Consider the following 24,162-nt stretch of genomic DNA (forward strand, 5'->3'; position numbering starts at 1 on the left):
GTTCTATGTGGCCCTGTGATGGACTGGCGACCTGTCCAGGGTGTACGCCGCCTTTCACCCTATGTCTGCTGGCATTGGCACCAGCACCGCCCCCCCGTGACCCTCATGTGGAGGATAAATCAGTAGAAGATGAGTGAGTTTGGGAGTGAGTGAGTCAACTGCATGTATAAGTTCAGTCGGACTTCAGCCGACCTGAGTGCGCTGAGCATGCTCCACAATTACAGAAGACGCTGGTACACAGAGGAAGAGGAAGACAACAGAGAAAAGAATGATGCTCCCTCAGCTGGTCAATACATTGAAGGTAGAAATCATGCCTATGACTAGTCCAGCTAAAGTTGTTAACAAACAGACAAACAGAAAACAATTTGACAATGGACATCAACAAACCACTATATCCACCCCAAACAAACCTTAGATCATACAGTATATCGAACATACCTTTTTTTTTAGGATCGTATGTGGCTGGCTGGCTGGCTATCTGGTTGGTTGGTAATACAAAGTGTGACTTTTACGACTAAATACTATAATTCACAGTCTCCCCAAGCTAATAATAACCTAGTGAATGCAAAATGCAGGCCTGGGAGAATAAGAGGCAAAGGTTATTCTTCCCAGACCCAGAGGCCTGGTGAGCTGCTGCAAACTGAGGCACTGGAGAAGAGCAGGTATTTGCTGCTCTGACCCACAGCACCTGAGGAAATACTGGCACCTAGCCACTGTGGCTGCAGGCTGATCAGAGAGCATCTGGATAGTCCTCCTCTACTCGTAGTGGCCACATCACTATTCTCATACACCCACTATCCCGCCGTCCCTTCGATGAGCTACCGAGCGCTGTAGTCATAGCAACGGTCAGGTCTGCTGATGCCCTTGGGTGTCATTTCTTTACAGAATTCCTCAGTGTCCTCTCTGAGTGAAAGGCCAGCCTCTCTGCTGAACGGCTGTTTATCTTTGCAGACATGTAAGCCTTAGTGTCCCCCAGCTACCTCCATCGCTCTCCCTTCTGTTCAGTTCGTCCTCGCCACTCACTGTGAATGCCAAAACTCATCTCGAAATTAAGCGAAGGATAACACTAAAGCTTTAAAAACAGAAAGAGGACGATGCATTTCTCTGACTGATTCACTATCAGTAGTGTGTTCTTGTAAAAGGATTGCTGCACAATTCCAGTATTTCAGTTTGGTGTCGTCGTCTAATCCTATATGTAACAAAGCCCCCGAGAATAGTCAACAAAGGGATTTAAGAGCAGGCTGCGCACAAAAAGAATATTTATACTGTCTTTGTGCTGAGGTCAGACATCTTGGCTCCCCTGCACTTCAGAAGAGGTGCCGGGGAGTTGCTGACATTCACAGTGACACACAGCAATCAAACAAACCTGAGGAATGACCAGACACTGGCAATTCCTTGAAGATCGAACAGAGTGGGTGTCCTTCCAGGAACTGGAAAGGACAGCAGATGGTGGAAAGAGGCAGATATTAGAGGGACGGAAAGAAGGAGTAAATGCTGTCAAAATCTATTTGGAGTATCTGAGGGGAAAATAAACTTAATCATTTCTAATAAAGACAAAATCTTTTAGACAAAACCAGCTGGTGTGGCATCATTTGTCACATCTCTGATCCTTTGTAAGTCATCTAAATATTGAATGTATCATTTCTTACTTAAATCTGAACTTTATACATGAATAGTGTATTTCAAATGAATAAAGGAAGAGGATGTGCTCTAATCCAATCTATGATACACTACATCAGCCCTCGTCTGATGTAGGTGATGAACTGGAAATGAACCATACTCCACCATAAGCCACTTTTATCAGAAATAACAAGTGACAAGAATGTGAATCTGAACTATTGATTAGTCGTTCTCACCCTCCAGTGTTTGGTACTCTGGAAAGGCATTAGCGCTCAACAGCGTGTCCTTGTGTGTACTAATCCTAAGGAGTACTCGTGCTTTTTAGCCATCTCTTCATGTTCTTAGACCATTAAAATCATAATCAGTGCCTCATCTGTTGTCAGCAATCATCAGAGTCCTTGATCACAGATATGAGCATAGATATCGGACTCCCTTTCCTTCACACAATTATTTCCAATCTGTCCACATTTGTCAGTCATTTTCTTCTGCCGCACAAAAACCAACATGCCACACACACACACTGGCACATATAGTTTTTGGTAGTCTTGCTTTCACTTCCTCCCACACAAGCATCTGTAAAAGAGCATGTGTGTTTCACAGGAGTAGTGGTTCACACTGACAGAGACTGGCAGATTCAGAGATCTTAATATGTTAAATACCCTGTGTGCATTATGTTACAAACTAGGTCCTTGACAGCTGCAGTTTGTCTAAAGGCAGGCTTAAAATGTCAGATGCTCTTAGCAATTATTATTCTAATTAAAATCCCTCCATTTTGGCTTCCAATTTGTGCAGTGGAAAATGCCAACTTCCCATTTAGAACTGTAATTTTCGGTGTAGCTGTGTTCAAATGTGTGCTCAGAGGGGTTGGGTAAAATGATGAATGTCAAGCAGATTTTAAAAAGAAATGTGTTCTTTACTGTGGGGTAATCAGGTTATTTTGTTTCATCACTGGTGCAGGTGAATGATTGCAAAACAGGGCGAGGCCTTTGCAGTGCAACACTGTCCCATGCTGCTCCCTCCTCTCAGGGGATGGCCAAGGTCCAGGATGGACATACGAATGCATGTGAAAGGTACCCAGGGCTACACGACTGACACGCTTGATTTTTGTCCCCTTCTCACATCACACATTAAACATTGTGTTAGACTTAGCTACTGTAACTATGTGTTTGTGCTTCTGTGTTGTACTCCGCAGCTTTGCAATGTTAGAGGAGAGCCAAGATGGTATGGACAGTGGTACCCTAGGTCCTGCCTTAGCTCGACAGGTCACCATCCAGCGACACCCAACTCAAGGCTTCGGCTTCGTTGCAGGCAGCCAGAGGCCTGTCATTGTACGCTCCGTCTCCGCTGGTTAGTGTGCATGTTTACGCTCGTGAAAGCTCCAGTGTGTAACTTCTCTTGCTCCCCAAGGAATTCTCTACATGACGTATGCCTCTCCACCCACTTGCCAAAAGTGTGTATCCTGTCCAACTTCAGCAGTAGAAACCACTTCTGAAACTATTTGTGAACCTGACGTGCTTAATCCACACTGAATCAACCTATTGGGCAATGGCTTAAATATAACAGACATTCACTTAAATTGAAAAGTTACACACCACAGCTTTACGTTGATTCTGTGATAACTCAACTGAAACCTCTTTAGCGCGTGAGCACACGTCTTGTAATGCTGGCTGTGTGTCCCGTCCCGTGCGCAGACGGCCCTTCCTTTGGCAAGCTTCTTCCTGGAGACCAGATCTTGGCCATTAACGAGGAGACGGTGAGCGACGCCCCCCGAGAGAGAGTCATAGACCTTGTAAGGTAACATCCTTTACTGTCCCGGGGGGAGGGAGGGAGGGGGTGGGTACAAGCCAGGGGACCAGCAGAGCAAGAAAGGTGGACATGGGTGCAGGGGGTGTATCAAAATGGAACAAACAGTTTCTTCATACTGGTGATGAGATACAGCGACACACACATATCAGTGGATAAGCCAGTCCTTTTTACAGCTGAACGACCGCAAAGAAATCGCAGATATAAACTGGAGAAGCTCTCTCTAAATACCCTGCTGTCCGTGGCATTATCTAACCCACTCCACTCTCTGTTGTCTCTCCACAGACGCTGCAAAGACACTATAGTTCTCACTGTGCTGCAGCCCCATCAGGTAGTATAATGGGCCACCCCTCTCTCTTTCATGTTCCTCTCCCACAGGATTAACATGCTCTTCATTAGGCCTCACATTATTCCTTACATGCTGAATCACACAGAAACACTGTACAGTTTCTTTTTCACCGGTGCACACACTAACACATATATAGACATGCATGCTGTATATTAGTATTGATGGCTGTGCTATATACCTCAGTGTCAGTTCTTTTACTAATAACCTCTTTCAGAAAAGCTCCATGAAGGCATATGAACACCTCAATGAGATGAGATTAAATAAAGACAGCCTGTGCTGCCAGAGGAAATATTATTACAATCTGCGTTCAGCATAATAACTGGACTAGATATCTAAATCTTTTGCAGATTTGTAAGATTGTTTTTTTTTTTTTGAATTTCATTGTTTACATTTCTGTAGCTATTCTGAGGACGCTTGCCTATCTGATCAAGTCACTGACATCTTTGTTGCCATCAGACAGGAAGAGACAAGAATTAAGAAATAGTTTAAAAAGTAGCTTTGCAGTTGTCGCACTGCACCAACACTTCAGTGCTGGCAGACACTAGAGCTTTTCTCTCATTTATGTCTTGTCTTTCAAGCCGATTCAAGAATTTCTCTCTCTCTCCTCTTGTCCTCAGTCACCAAAGTCTGCCTTCATAAGTGCAGCCAAAAAAGCCCGCCTGCGAACTAACCCGCCTAAAGTGCGCTTTTCAGAGCAAGTGTCAATCAGCGACCCAGACTCGGTAAGTTCAGCTTTTCAATTCGCTCTCTGACACTTTCTGTTGTGTCGTCCCTCCCTCTCCCACTGTGCATTTCTTTTGTTTGATCAGCAAACGTAAAAGCTTCAAGTATCCTCTCTTCACCCTCTTATTTGAGCCTGAGCTTCTCTTGTGTGTGTGTGAGTGTGTGTGATGGTGTTTCCTGACAGTTTTGTGTCCTTTTATGTTATTTTGCTCATGTTGTCACCCTAACATTGTGTTATTGTTTTGGTATGTGTATGTACATGTGTCTTTGTGAGTGACGGGCTGGGGTTGAGGTGATTTAATTGTGTAAAGCACTTCTGGCAACAATTTTTACTTTTTAGGTTAGGGTAAGGGGCTAGGGAATGCATTATGTCAATGAGTGTCTACACAGTGTGTGTGTGTGTGTGTGTGTGTGTGTGTGTTCCAGGGACCTAAATCTGTTAACACAGTCACATTATGGGGACATGTCTCCTTATAGGGACAATAAGCAAGTCCCCATTAGGTCAATGAATACATTTTAAGGTGAAGACATGTTGCATAGTTTGGATGTGGTTAGGGTAAGGTTAAGGTTAGGGTTAAGCAAGTAGTAGTTGAGGTCAAAGTAAATGAATTAAAATGAATCAGTGTCATGTCTAAAGTCATGGAAGTTGTGTGTGTGTGTGTGCTTTCACTTCTTGTCCAGCAGTTTGGCTGTCAAACCATCTGAATGGTGCTGACCTGAATTCTTATAGACCAAAATCAACCAAAATATCTTTCCTAAGACATTCAAACACTGTGCAAACAGCCATAACATCACTTGGAAATGTTTATGGGTGTTGATTTCCAGCACGTCAGAGATCTCATTCCCACTTTTCATACCTGAATAATCAACGCCGAGAGGCAACAAATACATCTAGTGAGGCTTGGGTTACATTCAGTATGCATGAGGTGAGGAACTGTTCATGAGTTAATTTATGTGCGATCAGAGGTCAGAAAAAAGGAGACGGAATGCCATATTGTATTTTTTAAGAGATGGGGTGAGTTAATACTCTTCAAGGAAGCGTACAGTACAATATTGCATATTCATATTCTCTTATATTTTTCGGTTTAATCTGGCACCTTTAATAAAAGATTTAGCAGCCACCTCCCCCCGCCCCCAACAAATGTTCTTTCGCTACTAAGACAATCAAGCATCTGTCACGGTAAATAATGAGAGAATGAAGATGACAAGCAGCAGACAATCAATAAAGAATCAGGGACTGGGAATGGGCATTTCATCATGTTGTTTTCCATTTACTTGAACTTAATGGAAGAAGATAGAGAACAGGATTATTCACCAGGTCGCTGATAACCTATAACGCAGTGTAAAGCAACCAGCTCACGCTCACTTCTCATTGCTGCTGATTTCACCATCTACTCTAGCTCCACAGTACCAGCAGTCAAGATCAAGTGAACAACATTTCCCCAAATTAAGCCAGCAATATCTACCAGTTTCATTACACGCTTGCAAGAGGAGGTCCAAAACAATTTTCTTCATGAATCTTCCTTCTCGTTTCTCTCCAACAATTATGAATCTCATTTATGTCGATGCATAGATGCGTAGGGGATGCTGTGGTTGCTAATGATCAGCCATTTCAGCCACCAACCCCCCCCCGCTATGGTCTGTCCTATTTTCTTATAGGTTTATCAGTGTTGACCCTCTAGTCTGAGAATGGGAAAGAGATGAGGCTGTGGCTTTGAGCTGTGACTGTCCCACAACATCTGCTAACAAGGATAAACGTATTGGCTTGTAATAGGGAGCAAAAAGATGTGTTTGACACTGGTGCACGCTGACTCTGATGCTGATGTATGGAGAAATATCTGTTGATTCATAATGCAGGCCTTAGCCATTTTAAGTCTGCAAAGAAGAACAGCTTGTTGAGCCTTCTGAATGCTGAAGTTCTCCAAAAACAGCCTGCCAGGCGTCTGCGAACACAATTCTCTGTTGCTACAAAACAGATTTTTGAGATGTACTGTGAGATATTATCTTTACTATCATGAGTAATTTATGTTTCATTTTGTGCTCCTGTTGTTGTCAAATAAAAGAATAGTACAGGGAAATGATAAGGATCATTCTGGATTGCATCAAAATGAACGGGAAATTTAATTTGGGGTGCAAGGTTGTTTTCTGTGGCTTGTCACATAAAACCCCTAAGGTCTGTCTGACTGCATTAAGACAACACTTTCCCTCTTTTCTTTAAAATAATAAGATGAAAACATTTTCTTAAAAAGCTCTAAGCAAGATTTAAAGACAAGGAAAAAACAGTGACAGCAACTCAAAGTAAAAATGATTTGCAAGAACACAGTTACCTTGAATCAGGCCTATCTCTCTCAACTTAATCCCGCCATCCCATTTCATTTGCACGACAAAGTTACTGAATGAATGGAATGGAAACATTGAATGAAACCATCTTTGATCCTGATGCGGTGCATGAGGTAGGAATCCTGAGGCTACGCTTTGCTCTTCTCCAATTGTCCAGAGTTCAGTTAGTATCTCTCCATTGTTGAAAAGAAAATGGGTTTCTTAACTCTCCTTCTTGTCCCTATTTTGTACAGCTACTCCCTCAACAGCAAATTCTGTTTGTATTGTACAAAGAATTCTTGATGACCACTCTTACACATACCATCAGTTTCATTTCATTAAACTGAACATTCTTTCTCCCTCAATCTCTTTCAGACAATGCTCAAGGACGACTCCTTGCTACTTATACCAAACGTGTTAAAGGTGTTCTTGGAGAATGGACAGATTAAGTCCTTTACGTTTGATAGCCGTACCACTGTTAGGGTATGTATCCATTTCACTTGTGCACAACGGAACTAAATTTAGAGTCACAAATGGGTCAACAAGGGCTGATTTATGTCAACATTATTGTAACTTTGACTCGAAATGGTTGTAACAAGATTAAATGACTGTAGATATTTGCAAATGGTCACTCACAGTGATGAACCCAAAGGAAATTGTTACATTACAACCCAAGTCTTTTTTTTCCTCTCCCACAAATTTACTGTTCAGGTTTTTACTCACGCAAATCTCATGGGGGATGTTTGTGTTTGCTGAAAAACAGCTTATAAACCGACTGTACACAGACGCGGTTTAGCAGCAGGCTGGTGAATATATGGACCTGACAGTAACCACAGAGCCAGACATTTCTCTCAGCAGTGAGGGTAAACAACAACAGAGCTAACCGCAAAGTGAATTTTGGACTGATAAATATTAGGCTGCCAGCAACAATAACCCAGTCGTGCTTTACACCTGCATTATGTGTTAATAGCATATTTAGGAGTTCACCATATCACCTTAAAGTTGATAATATGTCAACATTGTGCTTGCAGCTGATGTTCCACTGCTCCAAGCAGCCCACTAGTTCAGTTAGGAGTTCCAACTTTTTCGGAGCTTTAAAGAGTGCCAATATAATCCAGTCACCAAGATCAACAAGACCTATTTTGATGAATTGCTTGTGTTTTATTTATTTTTTGGGAAAGTATACATGTAAAGGTTGTTTATCAGAACACCTCTAGATTTAAAATCCTATTCATGTGATTACAGTCATGAAGCGCTGCATTAATTCAGTCAGCCTACGTCAGTCTCTAAGATGAGTCTGAAATCTCAGAGCAGAGTCATTAAACAGACTCTATTAGATTTCCCAAATCTCTCCTCTATTCATGCAGAGAGGGTGAGGGGGAAAGAGAAACGGAGCAGCACTTAAAATGAGAGATGGAAGAACCTATCTCCCATCAGCCTAATTAAATGGAACTTCAGCATAATAAGACGACTCAGATCAATAAAAATATACGACAGATTAAATCAATGACACAATCGGATGCCCAGTAGTATGCCCATTAGACTGTCTGTCAACAAAAGAAGCTTTCCTACAGTACTTGAGGCTGGAATTTACAGCACTCCGTGAATCCCTCAGTTGACTGTATCTTGCACGGGCCACAGTTAATGCAAACCACAGAGATCAATAATGTCAAAAGTGTATTTTCCTATTTCGTAAGGGCAACTGGAACTTTGCTTACATTAGCAACCATCAAATAAATGTTGGTGTACATATTTGACAGCTCCAAATAGGCCTTACAGCCATACTAGAGCAACATAACATAAAAAAAGAGAATCCTAGTGAATGTCCTTTATCCTAATATATAAAAAGGCTGAATAAATTATGAAACAGTATCCTCACAGATAGCCAAGGGTAATATGGATAGCCCCCTGAAGGTTCTCTTTGAACCGTAGAAGAAAATGTATATGAAAAGCTTTGCATCATTCATAGACTGTGATCTGCAGTGCAATGGAGCAAATGTTTGCCCTGCACACCCCACCATACAGATGTTATTTTCATAAAATAAGATGCACTCCCTGTGTAGTATAAAGAATATACAGTAAAAAGCCTTAATAGAAAATGTCTATCACAAGGATATCATTTTTGATAAACTACTATCTATAAACATGTAGGGAATTCAAGGTGGAAAAAATAGCCTCATTACATCAAATACTTGTAGGAGAATTCTTGGTATTTGAGGCTCTAATCTGTTCCCATCTCTTTCCTTCCAGGATGTGATTTCCTCACTGCAGGACCGCCTCTCACTGCGCTATATAGAGCATTTTGCCTTAGTCCTTGAGGCAGGTGGTCTGGAGCAGAGGTTGCATCTGCTCCAAGAGAACCAGCCTTTGACACATGTAAGAAAATATAGTAAAAGGAAATTAGTTTCAGGCTTATCGAAAAACTGTTGGTGATGAGGGACAAAATGAAATCCCAAACTTCTTCGTTTTCTTTTAGAATTTGATCTTATGTTCTATATTTCTTTGCATCTGGAAAAAGTATAGCACAAATGGTGTTGCAGGGCCTCACAGAACATTCAAACACCTTATATAAGAAGCAATTTCAGCAGTCAATTGTAAACAGAGGTCCCAGGTGGGTGATGGATTATGGATGGCTGGATGATTTATTTTCTACACAAATGAAGGGAAATGATAAAAGTGTCTCTGAATAATCAAACCAAGTAATAGACTTGCAACATCAATTAACTTACTAAACACATTTTTACGGCTTGAATTTGGGTATCAATTATGGAACAATATTAACATTCAAATAATGTATTTCAAATAAACATCATAAACATGAAACAAAAAAACTTATAACCTCACAGGAGTAATGCCCCTCTGTGTTCTGCAGATTGTTTGGGAGAAATTAGTAACTAATATGGTTAGGAGTAACAATCTGATGATGCAGGAAGTGGGTGGAGTCTTCTGATTTCATAAATTGTACCCTATTTACATCTGAAGATGTGATACAGCTTGCAGTCTAAAACTTTTAATAGGGCAATGAATAGTAAGGTGCTCTCAGACCTTTGGATCCTATTGTATGTGTGATAACTGCCAAATATGATGGCGTTATCTAGTTGATATTATCGCTTTCCCCCAGGTGGTGCATAGAACCTATTTCCAAGGGATGAAGTGTCTGTTCCGCATCTGCTTCTTCCCCAAGGACCCTGCAGACCTGCTGAGAAGGGACCCGGCTGCATTTGAGTACCTCTATATACAGGTGAGGCACTAGATTAAAAGGTGATTTAAAAAGACGTCATTCAATCGCATGACACTGTGGAGAGCTGTCCTCAAGCAGAGAGTGTCAGAGAGAGTTCCAGATGATTTTAAGTTTTTGATGATTATAGTGTTAAAATGAAGGCATATGCCAGATGCCAGAGCTGCAGATATTAAAAAGCTACATTTGAAAGCTGTTCCTATATGTATTTAAGAAATGATATGACCCTCAGTGATTCCAGCCTTTAAAAGTGTTGTTCATAATTAACTGTTTACAAAACATTTCATTTTATCTTCATAGAGTCGCAATGATGTTATTAAAGAGCGTTTTGGCATGGACTGGAAATCAGACATCACGTTACGTTTGGCTGCACTCCACATCTTCATCACTGTGTCCTCAGCAAGGCCAAATCAGAAGATCTCACTCAAGCAAGTTGAGTAAGTCCAAAAAGAACTGAATTATCCTTGAAATTATTATTAAGACAGAAAATTATGCACTGCATTTTTTTTTTACTTCATTAACATTTCTGAGTAACATATTAGTGAGTCCCACAATAACATTTGTTCATTCAGTAGAATTAAAACTAGAAATAGAATTTGATTTATTTGTACACATACCAACTAGTGATGACCTCTCCATACCCATTCTTTACACAAAAGTAGTTCTTACCCACTGGGCCATGGGCTGCCAGATAATATAATAATGTATAAGATAATATATAATTGATTAAAAACTCAAGGATCATTTTCCCCATGTAAAAATCATTGCTGTAACATTGCTTTGTGAAATCCATCTCTCCCTCAATTTGCTCATTTATTCTACAAAACCACAACCTTGCATGTCAATCGCTTCTGCCGTCACAACCACAGAAATGTAAAAGATCGACTGCGTGTAGCTTGTAACTTGTAGAAGTCATATCAACTTTAGAGGTCACACAGGACAGAGTCTTCTCATGTTATAAGGACAGAGTCTTCTCATGCGATGATTAAACGTCTTTGTTTCCTCTAATTAGTAAATGCACTGTTGTTTTTGTTTTGTTCTGCCACTCACTTTCCCTTTGCTCTCTATCCCAGAAAAGAATGGGGGCTAGAGCCTTTCCTACCCCTTACTCTGCTTCCAACTGTCAAGGAGAAGAATGTGTGTAAGACCCTGTCTCAGTTGCTGAAGACCTACCAGCATCCACCACCATCAGGCAACAAGGTTTCTCCAAATAATCATTTTGACATTGACTGAAAATTCCAGATGATTTCACTGCCTTTGTTCATGCTGCTTTTGCTTTACTACCAGCGCCTGTGATGCAAAATCTTGCAAATATAATGATATTTAAATCTCAACAGACAGATTTTGTAGAGGACATGAAACTTTGATGTATTTTATGGTTATGTCTGCTACATAACTTGTGTCCAATCTTAAGACAAGTTTGTTCTTTCCACGCAACGTAATTGTTGCATAAGACTCTATTAGCAACATTTGTGGCTCAACAGTGCCCCCAAGAGGACATAGTGCTGAACTGTGACTGGAGCTATTATTCAAAGATGATTAGTTCTTGTTTATCATTGTGTTGATAGGTTCCTCCTCTCCAAGGAAAGCTGCAGTACATGCGAGTACTCAATGACCTCCCACCTTTTGGAGGAATGCTGTTCCATACTGTTGGACTGGTAACACTCATTGTCTTTAAATTGTCCTTTACTGTGATTTCCCTGCTCCATTCAGAAGTATTTCCTTTTAGCCTGTGCATTCAGGTGCAAGTTGTAAACCTCCTCTTTTTTTTTCTTCTTTTTTTAAGGACGAGAAACAATCAGCCACAACATTACTTGTGGGTCCTCGACATGGCATTAGTCATGTGATTGACTTGAAAAACAACCTTACCACTGTTCTGGCTGAGTTCAGTAGGGTAGCTAAGGTTCAACTCTACAGAGAGAGCCAAGGAGTGGCACGTGTGGAGGTCACAATCCATGAAGCCAAGGTATTACAGCTGAGCTGATGCATGCTATGATGTCATCTATTAAAAAACGAATCACTGGAAACGCCTGGAGAATGCCTGGAAAATGTCTATTTTACATGATGTCCTTAGAGACAGAATTTTCATTTTAACAGGCCATTACAAAACAAGCTGGTGATACTCATTGCCTGTCTCCTATACACCCCACCCCCCCAACCCTCCACTTCCTGCAGCCCCTGGTCCTACTCATGGAATGGCCTGATGCCAGTAATTTTGCATGCCTTATCTCTGGCTACTACAAGCTGTTTGTAGACCCTAAACGGACAATTTACTTCCGAACATCTGGTCAGTCTCATCTGACCAAAGCAGGTATGTTACCAGTCTCCTATACTTGTCTGGGTTAATATTGATTAAGCAATATGAATAAAAGCAATGAATTTACATACAACATTTTATATCTGATATTTGATATTGTCATAAATGAAACTATTTTATTTAACATCATATTAAACACAACATGTCAGACAATACTTGAATATGTTAATGTTTTTCATTTCTAATTATATGTTAATTCTATGTGGACATTAATCTGCTTCTTCATTGACTGAATCCATTGTCTATAGTAACCAGGTTATCCTGGATTTCCCATCCCATGGCACCCTCTGCTCTCATCTCCATCTATACTCACTGGAATGGGATATACTGTATTGTATGTTGTACAGTATTGAATTTTACAATACATTGTGCTTTCAGCTATAATCATAAGCATTTTACTTTCAAACATGAACAGATTTTCTGCCATCTGCTGTCTCCTGTAACCTGTAGTCTACATGAAAGAAGGATGATCATACCATCACATTCCACCAGACTCTAACCCTAAAACGTCAAACAAACTTCAGCTTTCAACATCCATCTCTGAAAATAAATAACCTCCATGTGACCACCAGTCGCCTCTGCTTTCCTATCTGGATCTTCTCTATCCCCAGTAGTTCTTAACACCTCAAACTCTCCACTGCTCTGACAATTCTATCCTCAGATTACAGAAGCTCTCACCACGCCCACCCCCGTTCCGTGGCAACCAGTGTGCCAAGTGGCGGTCGTCGAGGAGATGAGAGGGAAAGCTCGCACAGGGAGTCGGGGTCTTCAAGGGCCCTAGTTCCAGCAGAGCCTCAACATCTAGGCCTATGTCATGTCCACCTTCAAGAACAACAGCAATATCAGGAGATCCAGACGCATGTTGAACTCGACGTTAATGAGAATTTTATTTCTCAGGATCCCCCTGGCCGGCCTCGCACCAAGTCAGACCCCACCCAACAGAGTACAGAGGAAATAGCTGGAGTTCTAGAGAGCCCAGCAGTGGAGAATGCAAAATTCAGAATCCGAGCCCAAACAATGGGACAATCTCAGAAAAATTCACGATACTTTTGCGACTCCTGCAAAGCCAGACTAAGAGCCGAGGGTCTGTCAGGAGCAGTGAACAGTAGTGGGAGTTCTGGGAAACACTGCTCCAGTGCGTGTGCCTCCCGAGATGGAGGTGCTGTTGATCTCATGGCCCTTCCACCCCCAGGTAATGAAGAGGAGGAGGAGGAAGAGGAGGGAGACAGTGGTGGAGAGAAACTCCAACCACCTGCACCTGCTATTGCTGCCCCACCACCTGGATTTAGGGACAACAGTTCAGATGAGGATGACCCTAAGAGAGGGAGGAAGGCTCAGTCCAATACCAGCCAAGCAGTTACTCCTGGGAAGCTGGCTCAAGCCAAGGAAGATGTGCCTGTGACTCTTATTGATAATGTGACCACAAGAACTGTCCGAGATCATGCCCAGGAGCTTGATGATGCCTTGGTGTCCACTTTACAGGCACTAGAGGCTCTGGCAGCTTCTGAGGACTACCCCCATCACCCTCAGCAGCCAACACAGACTGCAGGTCAACAACCTCAGTCATACTACAGCCCACATCTCAGTCAAATAATTAAAATTAGCACCAATACAATAAAATGTTTTTCTAATCAATTATTATTTCATACCACATTTGTAGAACAAAATCTTTGTTATTACTTAAGTGAACATTCTACTGAATGGCAATAAAAACCAGCAATTTTCAATTTTCAATGTTCAAGTTTCAAAATTACTATAAACCTAAAGCATACTTAGAATTACCACTAACAATATTAGAGGATTATTAAAGCCATGCTTAATTAATGAATATAATATCAAGTGAAAATAAAAGGAATTATACTCTATAAACACTATTACATTACTAAAAAAAAGAAAAAAGAAATGTACATATAAAACAACAACCATGCTATCAAAGGTAAAAAATCTAGGCAGCTAATTTATATAATTTCACAAACAATCACAGTAAGTTTAAGCACACATCTGTTAAGTTTATTCAAGGTGGGCAAGGGTCTTCTGGTCCATATATTAATTTGGAAAAAGGTTATAAATCTGACCCTTATATTTGTTGTTTTGTGATGAAGATGAATTCACTCTAAGGCAAATGTCTGGTTCACAAACTACAGGAACACATGTTATACTTACATTTGAATATGTGTTATCAATATTAGCTAATTCCTGATTATCCTAACAGTATGTTGTGTTTCTTTCCTCTTTAGGGCTGATTGTCTTGGCTGCCATTACACCTGAATCTTCACTGGACTCGGGCCATGAGACAAACTCGTCTGAATTGACAGATGTTTCTGAGATGGTGTCGGCTATGAAGCAGAACCAGAGCCAGGCCTACCTGCTGGCTCACCATATCAACAAAGAACGTATTCTTTGCCGCCGTGATTTCCCCCTGGCTATCCCTGGCTGCACCGCAAAAACTATAGGAACAGGGGCCTTCTCTGTGGGTCAGATTCGTGCCGGGTGTCCACCCAAGCAAGTAATCCTCAGCAAGACCGTTCCCTTTAAAGTGAGTCCCAGTCAAGACTCAGCAATACTCAGTGTTCTGAAAGATCAAGGGGGCAATCAAGACACTCCTCAGACTGAAAGGGAAGCTGAAAAAACAACAAACCCTGAATCCACCACAGCAAACATCCCTGACACCCCATCAAAGACACCTGAGGAACTTAAAGCGTCTGATACGTCAATGACAGCTCAAGACCAGAGGATATCAAATTCACCTGGGGAGACACTGTGCCAAAATCTTACTGATGGTAGAAAGGGAGAGGAAACCTCACCTCTTAATACAGACTCAAGCAACAAAGCCTTACCATCCTTCTTACCTGCCAAAATTTCCCCCACAAAAATGTGCCAAGATGCCAAAACCGCCTCTAGTGAGACCATTAAGCCTTCAGAACCTTCTACAGAACTTCTGCCAGTTGATGACCTTTTCTGCACATGCCCAGTACAACAGGAGCCAGGGCCAAAACTACGACTTAAAGACCCACAGGTTCAGAAGCTAGTCATGTTTCAATCCTCTTCACCTACAGATGACGAGCGTCTACGAGCCAAAAGCCTCCAGCTGGCTACCAGCAAAGAAAATGCAGTTAGAGTAGGAACAGACCCTAGTTTGGCCAAACCCAGTCCTCAGATACAAACAAAGTACTCCCCTCATTTGCCTAGAAAACCAGACCGAAAAGAAGCTGCTGAAAGCAAGACTGAGGGTTCCCAAGGCAAATCCCAACCTGATTTACAGAAAGTCCCTGTCAAAACCTTCCCTATTTTAGATGATCCATCAACACCTACTGTATCCATAGAAACAGTCTCCACTCTCCCAACAAGAGACTCAAAGAAGCAAAGCAGTGGTAAGGGGAAATCCCAGCGTAGTGCCCCTTTCTTGAGCTTTAGAAACCTTCTTTCAGCTACGTTCCCAGCAAGAATGCGAAGAGAAACAGATGAGCGAAGAGCTCAGTTACAGAAAGTCCGACAATATGAGCTAGAATTTTTAGAAGAGCTGCTAAAGCCAAAGTCATCACAAGGAGAATTTTTGCCCCAGGGATCCTCACCTGTGCCATCAGGCACTCCTTGTGCCTGCCAGCTTCGCACCAGCCCTGTCTTAAAGGCACCAGGTATCTCCAGGGAGCAGAGACGCAGCTGTGACTGTAAGCGAATGTGTAGGGGCATGCGACTACCTGACACACCAGTTGGCTCAACAACGGAGACACAACACAGAGGCAGAGAGAGGACTATCTCAAAGACACCTCCACCAGTCTCCAAAGCTCCTCACACTCAAGGTCCTACGAGAAGACCTCAGACATTGGAGATTAAGACAACACGAATACGCTCTACCAGCCTTGAGTCAAGAGAGCCAAGGGGCGAGCAGAGCTCCTGCCTGCCCACTTCTACTTCTCAAACAGATTGCGTGGGAGCCCCACAATATAAGAAGCTCCAGAGGCGATACAGCATTGGAGAACTGGATAATAACACTAGTACACCTGTGTATGCTGAGGTGAAGCCCAAAGCTAAGAGTCTAGAGAAGGAGATGGAGAGGGTGAGGGCCACAGGGCTGAGGCTACCCACTCCAGTGGAGCCAGTCCACACACAGTCTCACCAGGCAGAGACAAAGGGGAAAAAGGGTGTGTTTTTTATTCAGGGAGAAGAGCTACTATGTGAAAGCAAAGAGGGAACTGGTGAGGTGCTGTTGACCCTGCCGAGTGAAGACAGTGATGATAAGGATAAATGCTGTTCATTTTGTTTCTGCTACAGAAAGTGTGAGGCAGGAGATGAAAGCAGTGAGAAGGATGAGCTCTCATATTCCATACCACTTCAAATGCTACCAGGCATGGAGACAGACTCACGTACCTTTCCTGTAGTAAGCAAAACACTGCAGGTTCTCAATGCAGAAGACTGCAGTGGAGAGGAAGAGGAGGAGGAGGAGGAAGAAGAAGAGGAGCCACAGACACAGGAGATTGACCTTAGAGCTTGTGGTACATTAGAGGGGAGCCTGGCACGGGTGCAGGCTTTACAAGGCAAAACATTCAGTTTACCTGATGGTTTTCTAAATGCCCAGTTGGATGCTAATGAGTTGCTAGCGATCCTGCGTCAGTGTGCTAACAGCCCACAAGCTGAGGGTGAGGCTCGTCTTCAGCCCTCACGGATTGCAGAGTACAAACAGGAGCTGGCTGTGCGCTTCAAGGAATTCAGAGCATCTTGTCGACGAGTGGCAAGTGTTGAAAAAAGCCCAACACGTATGCTTGCTGTTGTGTCCGCTAGCTTTCAAGTGTTGTGTGAACTAACTCAAACCTTTATCAAATTAGTCAGAGGGGTTCGTTCAGAAGCCCAGAGGCTGCAGCTGTTGAGAAAAGTTGAGGAAGTAGCTATCAATTACACTTTGCTTCTGCGCGCAGCTGAAGAATCAATGGGACACTCAAGCAGTCTGCCAACTAAGACAGTGAGTGCTCAAGTTTCCTCCAACACCAATAACATGAGCTCCCTCACTCGACCTATCAAAACTCTGCCTGCCCAGTCAAAATAAATCTGGCAGAGATTTAATCACATCAGTCCAGAATGTGGCTGGCTTCTATATCCAAACACATTATTTATTTATTGTTTACATTTTTTACAAGATGTGCAATGATTCATCCTCAGTAAAAATTACAATGCAGCTGTTCCATCCCATGTTTACAGGCCCTGAGGTTGCCTTGTGGATCTTGTTTTGAAATACAAGGACACACCAAACTAATGCACAATGGAATAAGAACCCTATGACAGAATGGGTGATGCAGGGCTAATCACCTCATAATACAATTCACAATATACATGAGTCATGAAAGTATAATATTTTATATGTAATATATATTTGAGTTGTGTCTACTTAGCAAATAATATAAAGTTTTGTGAAGAAAATTAAGAATATATTTGAAATGTATTGAATTAAGAGAACTATAACAAATCATCAGAAATAAATGTATGCACTGGATAAAGAAAATATATCAGAGATCTCGTCAAGTAGCTACTTTTGTAAATTGCATAGTCCAAAGCATTGGTTGGGTAGATGTGTTTGTTTGTTAAAATTATCTAACTGTTGTAATACACAATTGGAGACCTAGATTGGCTTTGTTGATGGTGTGTAGTAAACTGATAGTGGAGTCAAAACGTAAATGATGGTGCTGGAAAATGAAAACCACTGAAAGACAAGAATATACTGAACTGTACTGAATAACAGAAGCCTAGTCTCTCATCATAACAGAGCAGGTGCAAAAACACACCTGCTCAGGCCAGACAATGTAGCAGAGACACAAGTCACACTCTTATCCACTGTACAGTAATGAGTGCTGTTACCTCACTCAGCTGTAGAGAAAGAATATCCACACTGTACTTAATAATGCACAGGGCGTATTTTACACCATCACTGATCAATAGCTCATTTGCATTTCACATGTTGTGAATCATAGTTTTAAATATAGCCATCCACTTGCAAGTAAGTGTATCGCTAGACTTTTGCACAACCTCTGATATTAGCTCTGATGTTGAAATGTATGTACTTTAATGTTTGATTCAGCATTTTGTTTTATTTCACTCTGCTGCTGAAAAACTCACTTGAATCCACACCAATGGTTTTACAAAATCCATCTCCTTGAGGCTAAAGCGCATCTGTTTCAAATAATTTTTAAATTCAGGTTTTCAAATACAATATAAACGATTTGCTTTCTATGTGCTGTTACATTGTGCAATCTAGCAAATATATAACAAACACAAAGTAGTTTTCTATGTATTTTAATAAAACTAACACATCTGTTAACTGTCTGAAATCTCATTTGTGTCTCATCCTCTTGTTATTTCTGAAAATTACTCCGGGAAGCTTTATGGTTGTGGCGGCCATGTGTGTAGTCAGCATACTGTTAAAGGAAAGTGCTGTGAAACCAAACTAATACTGTCAACTGGGCTTCCATAATCATGAGACAAGAAATGCAATATTGCTGTTTTTAAAAAAAAAAAATGCAATCAAATGGTCGGCCTTTGGAATTGAGTCAAATCTTTTTAAAATGTATATGATGTAAACATTTGCCCTCAACAATGGTATTGTATCCTTTAATCAAGACCATTAACTGTTTGCTGACACTAGTTACCACATAGTTTTTTAATTGACAAATATTAGAAATCATCAATCAATTAATGTATTTAATCCAGAATATGTTTTAGCACTTAGCCTTTTTTTTGTTATTTCTTTAAACTGAGGATCATTACTTACAAATATACATTTGTGTGAGTCTATATCACATTGAGAAAGTGATTACTCACCAGGGAATCACATCTTTCGCCCTGTCAGCTGGGATTAGCTCCAGCTCCCTCAGGTGGAGGATAAAGCAGTAGAAAATGGATGGACGGAGAGCAAATGCAGTTCACTAATAGTTTTCATTTTATATTGGCACTGTTCTGTAAGCTTCAATATAAAAGAAAACTGGGATATCAGCTTTGTTGCACTTCTTTTCTTGGTTCTATGTGTGTGGTGTTGAAAAGTACTCTCTTTTAACAGTTTTTCTTTGCTATTGTTGAGGCATTTTCAATAATCATATGCAGTGTTTTTCTCTTTCACTGTACTGCATGTTTTCCCTTACATATTTGACTTTCAGGGGCAGATAATTTGACCATTTGAAGCTGATGATGCCATTTGTTCAGATCATTTTCTTATTTTAAAGTGGTGAAACAGCCAAATGTGAAAGGTGTGGTGGCAAAATTAAGGTGTGGTGGCAAAAAGTTAATGTTTTGCCAAGGACATCCCGTATGGAAATGTGTTACTCTACACTGGTAGTGTAAATAATGAGGTAAAATATTTGAGGGATGAAAAAAAATACTACTTGTAACAGTAAGATGTATACAAACAGAAAGAAAGAAAGAAAGAAAGAAAGAAAGAAAGAAAGAAAGAAAGAAACAAAGAAAGAAAGAAAGAAACAAAGAAAATAATAAAGGTGGGGGGTAACCTATGTCACCCTATGGCTTTATGGTAATTATAGTAGTAATGTAACATAGAGACTAATAGCAAAACATATATTTTACAGAGCATATTATGATTATAAGGCATGAGACTTATTTTTATAAAACAAACTATCAGATATTCTCTCATCAGCACTTCAACATTCTAACATTACAACTCTGTGGTTGTCATTGTTCAGTTGCTTTGCTATACTGTGTGGATTTGTCTGTGTTTCATTCACACGGTGAGACCACCATGGCTTAATCCATTGTTTCTTTATGTGCACCTATTCATTCTTGTTTTTGTTTACTGTCAATGATCTTGTCGTCACTGTGGTCTTCTGTCTGTGTACAAAGTTAACTCATGTTTTAAGAGCAATAAAGTATATTATATAAACTCTTTCAAAGAATTTGGAAATGACATTGCATGTGAGAAACTGCCTGTAGTGTCTTTGCATAAGCAGGTGCTTACTGTTATTGGTCATTCCAAATACCAAAGGCTCAAACTTAACACATTATTGATGGTTGGTGAGATAAATTGTATGTTGTTTACATTTAAAATGTGTTCCCCCCCCCGTGTTATAAGTGCTAAGTGTTTAGAAAGAAATGGATTTGAGCCCCACCACACAAGCTCGAGTAACTTGTTTTTGTGCAATTACAAAACGAACAACAAAAAAGACAATCCAGTGAAAATACAACTGCCAGCATATTTTAAAGGTTCTGCATTAAAACACACACCATGTTACACAGTCAAAACCAACAGTACAACCTACAGCCAAAACATACATCAACGTGCCACTGTCATTATGCAATATCACACGAGGAAGTGCTGCTATACTGAACATCAGCACATTACATTACATGTCATTTAGCAGACACTTTTATCCAAAGCGACTTACAATGAAATTGAGTACAACCAGCCAGGGGTGGAGTCGAACTTGCAACCATGATGTCTTTCACACACAGGGTTCCGGTCTTAACCACTGAGCCACTCCACCCCCAGCACTAATGAACTTTCAGATCTACAAGACAGACCATGTCTCTTGTTTAGGCTATATTATTGTTGTGTTCAACAACAGTTTTACAAATATAATATTTATGTTTTTTCTCATATTCAGATTCAGTCTAGACACTAAAACTGCTGTGACAAGTGTCGGTTTTCTGGCACTCACTGAAAATATGAGCGGTGTGGCACACAAGAACCAGGCGCAACAGTGTAGGTCAATGGCGCCCAAAAGTCAGTTATTGATTGTTATGATGAACACCCGTGAAGAGGAGTAATACTACAGTCAGGAGTCCCAATGCTCTTATACGTCAGCACTCATAGAATGCCTCTCGTCTAATCAAATTACTTATTCGCAACAACTGGTCGGAACTGTTGTATGATAGTAATTCATTTATGCACTGTAAACATGTCACAGTAGGAAAAGTGCAGGTGTAAATCATAAATTTGATCATTACAGTTAAATTTAAAGTAGCAGCTTCAGGTTCACGGTCATATAATGTTGTGCATGCTAGCTCATTGTCATCACCCTGCCATGGCTTCCGGTGTCACTTAAATGACACAATGCAATCATGATTATTATTAGCAAATAAATACCTGTGTTTTCCCAAACATGTCAAATGTCTCTGAAAAAGGCTTATACTGCTACATTAGCTGTGCTGTTGTTGAAATGTATATTCCACTCTTACCTGTTTTAGTCTCTACAGTTAGTCCGTTCGGCATGTTTTTTTCTGGGGTCCATATCTCTGCAGAAAAAAACAAAAAAGAGAAGGTTCAGGCAATGACAACACAGACCTGTGGCTATGTGTTTCCTCTGCACCTGGAGTAATGTTACAATCCCACTACATAGTCCCACAGACTTAAACATAGAACCTTCATTAAAGACTTCAAAACTTTCAGCACAATTTGTAGTTTCTTATTGGAATATTTCATAATTTCCAAAACATTCAAAGTTTACTGCACATTTTCCCTATTAAAATGAATTGAAAATTTCTTCAAAAACACACATTTTTAGATTTTTACTTTGTTCCACATACTTAAACGCGGAAACATAATTCAAACTTGTGTTCAGCTCAAATAGGACATTATTTGGTGCATTCAGAATTTTGGAATATTTCATACTTCAAATGAATTGAAAGGAACTTTCATGACCTGCACAGATATTTCACAGGTTCAACTGGCTCTCCAGTTCACAAATATCACTCTTTATACAAATGTGTCTAGTTCCATACAATTTGAGGGAGGGAAACAATGTACAACTGATCAGTATGGGGATTGTGAAGAACCTGAAGAAACCTTTCAACACGCCTGTCAAGGCCAGTGAGACTGCTGCAGGCTGGGACAATGTTCAGAGAGTGCAAGGTCCTGCTGAGGGATTATAGATTTAGGCACTGGTCTTTTCTGAGACGTGCCCTTCATAAAACGCACCACTAGGGGATGACAGTCAGAGACAGCTGACAGATACACATTTATTGTTGAGAAGAACACCTGAAGAAAAGTCAAAATCTCCCCCACCGAGCTCTGACAGGGAGAGATGTGACCCTTCTGCATGAGTAAGAAAGAAAGAAAGAAAGGGTCACTCCAAATAATTCTAAGATCTCCAGAATAAACACTTATTTCTTTCTTAATTTTACAGATTTGGAAATCAAAGCCAGCTCTCACTTGAAAACCACAACAGAGATTATGTTTTGATACACCTGCATTTGTGTATGAAGGATTTGCCCAGTAAAGACAGGTTGGCACCGCTCTGTGGACAGGTTAGGAATAAGTGACTTCTCTATGTCCTCCACACATGGGGTTAGGGTCAGGGTGGATGAATGTTGAATACTTTGTTGAAGAAATCTCCAGAGGGATAACTGTTATTGAATACTTTGAAATGAAGCGTCTGCTAAATGACATGTAATGTAATGTAATGTAATGTAAATGAAGTTCTTTGCATTACGAAGGTAAAGGTAGTTTGAGAAAGTTAGCACATCATTTATTTATTTATTTATTTATTTATTTATTTAACTTTGATTGACAGAGGTTGTGGGAAGCTGAATTGCGGTAGAGATAGAGAGGATACAGTATGATTCTCCGACAGGAGAAATTTAGTTGGGATACTTTGGGAAGTTTAGGACACCATCAGTGACATCTATCAAATGAGAGACAGACGGTATAATACGTGTCCATCCATTTACTGCGAAACAGAGATCTGTTTCTAAAACGGTTTTAACTGCTTTTTGGATATGGGCAAAGAGTAATTCCACTCAGCCACCTGTCTAATCTTTGCATGTATCTATGTTTTTACAAATGTTCCACTCATTTATATTTGATAATGTGTACACCCAAATATATTACTGTGAACTTGTAAGGAGTACCATATGTTGCCACCAGATGGCAGCCATGTATAGCCATAAGCATTTTTTTTTTTTATTATTTGTTTTATGTTAAAGCCTAAACCAGATGTTCTTGAGAAGAGATCTATGGTCTCCAAGAAACTCTCTCTCTCTCTCTCTCTCTCCAAAGCCACAGAGCTCTAAAGCTTTGAAGATAAAAGGATATACGACCATGTCGCCAGATAGAAATCCAGAAATTAATTATATGCTTAATATAACATTCCATTAGATTGTGCATGAGTCACATGTATGAGTCGTATTGATCTGCCTTTCAAAAATCCTGGTAGTCAGAGATAGTACTTCCTTAAGTTGGTTTGAAAATATCTGCGATAATTGCTGTTGAAGTGTGTCATTGGTCCAGTTATGCAAAATTTTGGGGTCTTTGTCTGCTTTCGGGATAAGAATGGTCATGTCTTGTCTCATAGTTTGTGGCAATCATAGTTTTTCTTGGGGGTTTCAAATACAATTTCCTCTATGTGTTACCACAAGTGTTTATAGCCAGCTGTAGGCCCAGCTGGGCCTGGAAAGCTGTCAGGCCTGAGGCACTCTATTGCTTTTTAGTGCTATTTTTATGCGACATCTCCTCCCTTAAGAGATTAATTCTTGGATTTTGTCGAACAAGATTTCTGTGTCATCTGGTGAGAAGCAGGAACAATGCAGTTTCTCAAAGGTTCTCAATCGTTAAACTGTGAGTAAATGGATTTGCTCTAGTTCAGTTGAAGACTTTCTCCATTTCTGGAAGAATACAGATTGTTATACAAAGGAGGTTTCGTTAGCTGTTACCTGAACATCCTCGCCATCAGTCACTAGTGTCCCTATATTATGTTTCACTTGACATCTTTTATCTCGCCTACAGAGGCAGGTAGTGCGACACATTAGCCACATTCGCATTGCAGCCTCGCGGCTGGCGCGCACAGGCGCTTCTGCGTTTGG

The 24,162-nt window shown here is 40.7% G+C and overlaps 1 protein-coding gene and 1 long non-coding RNA gene across 5 annotated transcripts in view; one reads left to right on the forward strand and one right to left on the reverse strand.

The window, feature by feature from the left end:
- frmpd3 (FERM and PDZ domain containing 3) overlaps positions 1-18,691 on the forward strand; it is a 71,214-nt gene extending 52,523 nt beyond the window's left edge. For 2 of the 4 annotated variants that reach the window (XM_044040635.1, XM_044040636.1), the window contains 15 exons: positions 2,578-2,690; positions 2,813-2,967; positions 3,312-3,414; positions 3,709-3,754; positions 4,390-4,494; positions 7,190-7,297; positions 9,065-9,190; positions 9,936-10,055; positions 10,353-10,489; positions 11,126-11,252; positions 11,621-11,710; positions 11,839-12,018; positions 12,228-12,363; positions 13,031-13,918; positions 14,607-18,691. In XM_044040635.1, the coding sequence (XP_043896570.1) occupies positions 2,650-2,690; positions 2,813-2,967; positions 3,312-3,414; positions 3,709-3,754; positions 4,390-4,494; positions 7,190-7,297; positions 9,065-9,190; positions 9,936-10,055; positions 10,353-10,489; positions 11,126-11,252; positions 11,621-11,710; positions 11,839-12,018; positions 12,228-12,363; positions 13,031-13,918; positions 14,607-17,410 (5,166 nt within the window). In that variant the 5' untranslated portion in view covers positions 2,578-2,649 and the 3' untranslated portion in view covers positions 17,411-18,691. The remainder of the gene's footprint in view (positions 1-2,577; positions 2,691-2,812; positions 2,968-3,311; positions 3,415-3,708; positions 3,755-4,389; positions 4,495-7,189; positions 7,298-9,064; positions 9,191-9,935; positions 10,056-10,352; positions 10,490-11,125; positions 11,253-11,620; positions 11,711-11,838; positions 12,019-12,227; positions 12,364-13,030; positions 13,919-14,606) is intronic. The other 2 variants (XM_044040637.1, XM_044040638.1) reach the window with 2 other exon arrangements.
- LOC122778593 overlaps positions 1-24,142 on the reverse strand; it is a 75,643-nt gene extending 51,501 nt beyond the window's left edge. Inside the window, exons 1-2 of the long non-coding RNA XR_006361450.1 lie at positions 24,013-24,142; positions 21,541-21,597 (exon numbers count right to left, since the gene is read on the reverse strand). This is a non-coding gene — a long non-coding RNA (uncharacterized LOC122778593). The remainder of the gene's footprint in view (positions 1-21,540; positions 21,598-24,012) is intronic.
- Positions 24,143-24,162: the final 20 nt, after the last annotated feature.

The sequence above is a fragment of the Solea senegalensis genome, linkage group LG12 (assembly GCF_019176455.1).
Source record: "Solea senegalensis isolate Sse05_10M linkage group LG12, IFAPA_SoseM_1, whole genome shotgun sequence".
NCBI lineage: Eukaryota > Metazoa > Chordata > Actinopteri > Pleuronectiformes > Soleidae > Solea > Solea senegalensis.